Here is a 6,990-nt window from a genome sequence, read left to right as displayed (position 1 = left end):
TAGTTTTAAGTCCACACCTCTGTATCTCAGCAATGACAGCTTAATCTTTGCAGCAATCACATCACAGTCTGTAAAGATAAACCTGTTTCACCACATGCAGCAAATTCCCTAGAAAGGCTAAGGTTATGTACAGTAGTACACGGTGCTAAGTAAAAGGGAGTGACATGTATTATGAAGGAAGCTGGTTAAACAATTTTCAAATTTAGACGCTCTGAACTCACTAACAGCTCAAACATCACCATTGCTGAGTGCCATGTAAAAACACTTACACACATGCACACACCTACCTCTCACTTGTACATTTGTCCACAGTCCATATGTCTTCACCCTTGGACATAGGAGATATTCAGACAACAAAGTGACAGGAATAGAGTCTGTTTTGTGTGTGTGTGTGTGTGTGTGTGTGTGTGTGTGTGTGTGTGTGTGTGTGACAGAGAAAATGGTGGTGCCTCTGCCTATATGATATGACTGCCAATATTGTTAACTGCTGCAGGAAGTTCTGATCTGCATTTTGCAGTAGTTAACTTGAAATTCACAGACATGCAAATTAGCTGAAACTAAGTATTTTCTCATTGTATCTAATGTACCATGAATTGTGAAATTCCACATCGGATTAACAGAGCATTTATACCACAGCTCTTAATGTGATGTGGTAGAGGGTTAATGAATCTTTGAAAATAATAAAGCACTTTAGGAGCTACTGCTTCAGGGAGTATGCGTTGGGTGTTGTATGTTTATAAGAATACAGATTTGAACAGATCTGGATTTCACATCTTTTGAGTTAGTCTGGCTGTGTATGCATTTACATGTTTATATATCACTGTGAAGTAACTCAGAAATTTGTTTTCTCTTCACTAAGTTTAGAAAAGCTGACATATCATTTTCTAAGGCAGGCAGTGCTATAGTTTTCTACTTGAAGATGTAAACAACCATTAAGTGACCTTGCATCTCAGACAGTACCAGTAAACCATTACTGGTTGCAGATAGACAGGCTGGGGGGGGGGTTAATAAAGCCTACATGGACTTATTTTCCATGTAGGCAACCAGGCATAGTGGCACACTGCTTACACGAAAGTAAGCAGGTTTGCGATCCAGTAAACGAAGCTGAAGGGCGTGCACGAGCCTGAAAACATAGAAGTGTCCGTGGCATGCAGATCACCTCATAAGCAGGTGAAATGCATGCAAATGAGGTAGGTAGACAATCCAGCAAGCAGAGAGGCAGTTGTGCAGACCCCGTGTTGGTGTTCATAACGTACAAGGAAAAAAATCCATGTACAGGATGCAAAAATGACACCAGAGGCTGTAAAAGTGTACTGACAGTGGCAGAAATAGCATAGGTGACACAGATACAGTATGTGCAAAACTAATCACAGTTTGTCCAAAGTCCTATGGAAAATAATGTAAAATATATATTTTTTTAATACCTTGGGTATGTTTGCTTGGCGAGCTGCAGTGCGCATACTCCCTTTATGGAAAAATATATATAAAAATATTGTAAAAAACAGAATTTGCGAGTATGAAACAGTAATGTATTATAGGACCCTGTGTGGAGTATGTACAATTTTAGACTGCTATGGTTGCTAACGAGGCAGGGCCTGAAACCATGTAGTTTCCATGTACTGTGCACGGATCTGTATGCAAATGAGCTGGGTTTACTGAATAGTAGAATTTTGCCTTTCCAAATATATAACATAAGTTAAATGATGTACACCAGGCTACACCCATGTGCCAGGCATTACAAGATATGGTTACCTTTTCTCAGAACATGCAGATTATTATATAAATTGGGGAGGAGGGGTAAGGTTTGCTACTTGTCAGGATTTTTTCCTGATAGTCAGGAAATCAAAGACTGTTAGGAAATTTGGAAATCAGAGCCTCTGTTACGAAATTAAGTTTTATTGAATACTTGTCAGGTATTCTGTGCCATTCTGAGGGCTCACATATTTCTGACAAAGCTAAAAATAATGGTTAGAGAAGATGCCCAAAGTCAGGGACATTTTTCTTTAAATATTACTGTAACTTATTTAAAAAATACAGATAACTGGCATGCACATCATGAATAATAAAAAAACGAAACTCTAATACCTGGCAGTATTCACTAAGTGATTAAACCAGAAATTCAAAAATTATATGAGGGACGGACCAAAGATATGCGGCAGAAATAAATCAGGAATATTTGAGAGTTATATTTTTGTTTAGTATCTGGGACATTTCCTATTTGAGCAAATGAGCTCTGTGAAAAACGTAAGCTAAATGGCAAATGTCCGGAAATTTTAGCACTTAAAATTGTATCTGATGTTTCCTCTAATAGTTCGTTTGTATTGTATGAAGAAACAACTCAAACTGTAGGGAAAAAACAACTTTATTTTGCAGGAGAATTAAGTCCATTAATTTGTACTAATTTTCTTGTGGGGGTGGTTTGTCCTGCAGGTTCTATTGATTTATTCTTAAGACAGCTATTTATAGGAAAATTATTGATTTGTATAGCCGTGCTCTTAAAAAAATATTATGTTCCTATAAAAATGCATTAACTTAAGGTATTGCGAAGAGAAACGTTAATAAGAACGAAACACGTTAATAAAAAGAAACAATGTAATACATAAACAAATCCTGATCATTGTGGTTGTGGACTCTAAAATATTTAACTCTTACAACGAACGACAACTTCGTGCACCTGAAAAATTGATAACCTAGACAGGTTCCAATGGTAATTTCCAACTAGGTGAGCATTCACCAACGTAACTCGTATCTCTCTACCTCCGTGTGTTCGGATTATTATTTATTTATTTGTCTTGCTTTCTTCACAGTGGGAAAGAGAAATAGGGAAAGAGAGAAAGACAGAGAGAGAGGAGAGGGAGCAAAATAAACATACAAGTACGAAATACCACGGCACAATTTTTGGCGGCTGGGGTGTAGTCAGCGAATTTCATTTTGTACTCACAATCGCTTATTGCTGCCCCCCAAACAACCTTACATTTAAAAGATGCTCCCGCCTCCCATCACTTGAGTTGTTGCCCCCCCCCCCTCACACACACACACACACACACACACACACGCGCGCACGCACTAAACGTGCGTAATATCTCAGCTACTAAGTCAAAAACTATTAAGGGATACAGATTCGCAGTCCTCACTGAAAGTAAGCTATATGCATGTTGTTGGATGGATTCATTTAGACTGTTACAGACATAATATAACTTCATAAAGCCCAAATGTTTGTAACTGATGCTCAGAAAAGAATTGTTCTCTGTAGAGTACAAATAATGTGTCTGGCTACACGATTGCTTGGGGGTACATTCTAATTATTGACTTTGGCATAAAGTGAAATACAAGAATTTATACTAGTTTCCTGAAGTATAAAATACATTTTATTGTTAGGGATGATAACAGATTTCATCCTCAGTTTTGCTTCAAATTTGCTTTTATGAAGAGGAAAGAGCACCAGTTTAAACGGAAATCAAGGATTCAAGAAAATCAAGGACACCTAAAAGTAACGGCCCTGTGGTCTCAGGGCACTGAGGGCAGAGGATGCCCTTTTACAAAGGACGCTTCACGCCAAAGTGGACATATGCAGCATGCACTAACCCCGCCACGAATGCAGTTCAGACTCTGTCTAAATCCTCTAGCGCTGCAAAAAGTGGCAACATCATATTAGGTAAACTTATATGCGTTACAAGTCTCAAGAGTGGAGAGTCGTGCAATGGCACACACAAAAGGGAGAAATTATTTTTACTACCAGAATATGACAAGGAAACTTTGATGCACCATCTTATGGCTCTCAGATGTATCAAACTGCATAGTATAAGGATAATACAGTTTTTTGCTGATCTGGTCAGTATGCGAACCTGAAGTTCAGTTGCTTACTTCACCTGTTTGCTTTTTTACTATTTGAACACTTTTCCAGTAAAACCAGTATTGATCCTGACAGGGTGGACAATGCCTGCTGATCACAGGCAGCTATGAACAAGTACGGTGGATTCCGATGTCTCCTACATCTCGGCTCCTTGCTGTCAGTTTTGGGTCTCTTCCCATTTACACTGGCCTTTCTGTCCGACTGGCTCACGACAACTCCAACACCAGACATGTTCATGTTAAACTTATCAGTGGAAGAAGGGTTACCAGTGGGCACATTAGTGGGCGACTTGGCAGCAGGGTCCCTCAGAGCTCCTTTCTTTATGTCTGTCAGCTACGACTCTCCGGTTCTAGCTGATCTGGACGTAGATCCTGACTCTGGTCTTATTCGTACGGCAATAGTTCTGGACCGAGAGCTGCGGGCTAAGTACGAATTTGCTGCAGCAACCCTGCTTGGACAAGTAGTGCATGTAAGAATCCAGGTACTTGATGTGAACGACAATCCGCCTTCCTTCTCCCATGGCCACCTGCAACTACAACTATCTGAGCAAAGCCCACCAGGGACAAGGCTGCAGCTCGAGGGGGCTCAGGACCCGGACGAAGGTGCCTTCAGCATCCAGGGCTATATGATCTCCTCTGGTGACCCACAGGGTGTCTTTGAGCTGCTATTCAGCAAACGAGAAAACGACGAGGGCTCTTCTAAACTGGAACTCGTTCTTACGGGCCAACTAGACCGAGAAACCACTGACTTGTACACACTCGTCATCGAAGCTCTGGATGGAGGTGAACCACCTCTAACTGGACGCCTGCATCTACAGCTTAGTGTTACCGATGAGAATGACAACCCCCCAAAGTTCAGCCAAGCTGAGTATCGGGTACAGGTATGGGAGAATGCAGAGCCGGGTTCAGCAGTGACACAGATTCATGCAAGTGACCCTGACCAAGGAGATAATGGAGCTGTTATTTACGAAATCAACCGCCGGCTAAGCGACCCTGATCTGTATTTTGCTATTGAACCAACCTCGGGGCTTATCATCTTGAACCGCACCTTAGATCACGAACGACAGTCCATGCACCAGCTTATCATACAAGCCAGGGACCAGGGCTCTCCACCCGAAGTAGGCAGTGTTTTCGTCCTGGTGCAGGTGCTGGATATTAACGATAATAGCCCCATCATTGACATACTATTTCTTACCGAGGACGGGGAGCCAGCCATCTCCGAGGGGGCCCGACCTGGTGATTATGTTGCTCGGATTACACTCTCCGATCCCGATTTGGGTTTGGAAGCGCCTTCAGGTGTACATGTATCTCTGCAAGGGGCCAATGATGCTTTTGTCCTACGTCCTGCTACAACTGATGACATGTTATACTTTTTGTGTGTGTCTGGGCTCCTGGACCGTGAGAGCAGGGACTTGTACGAGCTCACATTTAGCGCTTGGGATTCGGGTTATCCCCAGATGGGTAATGACAAAACAGTGATACTCCGTGTGCTGGATGAAAACGACAATGCACCGGCATTCGACGTCCCTGATGGCAGTTACGAGGTACATGTATCAGAGGATGCGTCTCCAGGAACTGGGGTTCTGCAGATTCGAGCTCATGACTTGGACGAAGGAATTAATTCCGTTATCCGCTATAGTATTACCCCCTTGGACTATCTCGATGCAGAACTTTCCGTGCAAATCCATCCGGTCACTGGTTTGGTGACCACTTCTGGTGGATTGGACTATGAGATAGCAGACACTCTAATACTTCTTGCTGTTGCCTGCGATATGGGGGCACCTGTCCCATTGTCTTCTACCGCTACACTTACTATCCACATTGAGGACGCGAACGACAATGAGCCAAAGTTTGAGAAGCAGGTGTATAACTCCAGCGTTTTGGAACATGCACCTATCGGAGAGTGCTTTTTACAAGTAAGTGCAGATCTTCCTGGACACTGCCTCGTTCCAGTTTGGATAATGTTTAAATACAGAACACAGTAGTAATAAGAAAACGAAGGATCTTGTGTTAAAACTACTGACATAATATTACACTGCACAAATAATACTTTAGGAGTAAACTAGCTTTAACTTTGAACGTTCCGTTGTAACGATATGCTTTCTTTTAATATCTTTTTCCAAAATTGTTTTAGTATTAATGGTGCTCAGACGCGAGTGTTTTAAAGGTAAAATGTATTTTAATCGCTGTGCTTTTATGATTGGTAAACATGGAAAAGCAACATAGCTTAACATTCCTTAGGGTGGTGTAGTTATATGACTGGTAACTAAGGAAATACTTATAATAGTGGTCTGGTGATTATGCAGTGAGTTTATGACTTGTAAATATTGCTATTGTATTATAGTTGTGATAGTCGGGGTAGCTGTGTAGTTTCACAACTGATACATAACAATGTAGTATTACAAGTAGTGGTTTGGTGGAAGCGGGTAAGGCTATGTCTGGTAATGTTAAGAGTGTCATAGCTGTGCATTTTGTAACAGCGGTGGTGGTAGAGGGCGGGTAGGTTTAAAGCGGCTCTGCAGCGCTCATCATTGCATTTATCAGTAAGAATTTAATCATACAATATTTTATCGGTATTCTAGACTTGTCAACGCGGAGTTCATGAAGTTTTGACAAAAGTCTTGAATCCGCTTTCCTTGTTGAAGGCACGCGCGATTGAATGCTCTCTCCAAGGTCCTGAGCGGTTATCTTTGGCTCTATTTGTAGCAGCAAACTATTTGCTGTATACTATGTGTAGTGTTGCAATGTTGCCCAGACCCTTAATATGTCGAAATTTAGGAAACCGTAATATTATATCAGTGTGTTAAACAAAACTAAATATAGTTTTATTACTCCAATTAAGAAATATTCAGTAAATCTAAGAAGAGCAAGGCTAAAATTGAGGGGAAATATAGCTATGCCAAAATCATAGCTGCTCAGAGGTATGACCTCCCTCCTCCCATACACAGTTTTAGTATAAAAACCCTGGGATTACCAGTCTAGAATATGCATTTTCTTCTTCTTTGTCGTCTTCATCTTCCTCTGTATATGTGGGTACGGGGGACTTTTCCCACTTTGCAAAAGCATTTTACGCATGCTTATGACTTTAAATGTTGCATTGTCCTACTGTTTGAATGACAGAGTCACACACACTTGTCT

The 6,990-nt window shown here is 41.3% G+C and overlaps 1 protein-coding gene across 1 annotated transcript in view; it reads left to right on the top strand.

Moving 5' to 3' along the window:
- The first annotated feature begins 3,364 nt into the window (after window positions 1-3,364).
- Window positions 3,365-6,990, top strand: part of DCHS2 (dachsous cadherin-related 2) — a 1,158,653-nt gene continuing 1,155,027 nt past the window's right edge. Inside the window, exon 1 of the mRNA XM_044062423.1 lies at window positions 3,365-5,768. Coding sequence (XP_043918358.1) covers window positions 3,960-5,768 — 1,809 coding nt within the window. The 5' untranslated portion in view covers window positions 3,365-3,959. The remainder of the gene's footprint in view (window positions 5,769-6,990) is intronic.

Source organism: Protopterus annectens, chromosome 2.part1, assembly GCF_019279795.1.
Source record: "Protopterus annectens isolate FY-2018-M chromosome 2.part1, PAN1.0, whole genome shotgun sequence".
NCBI classification, from domain to species: domain Eukaryota; kingdom Metazoa; phylum Chordata; order Ceratodontiformes; family Protopteridae; genus Protopterus; species Protopterus annectens.
This window is presented reverse-complemented; position numbering and strand designations above follow the sequence as displayed.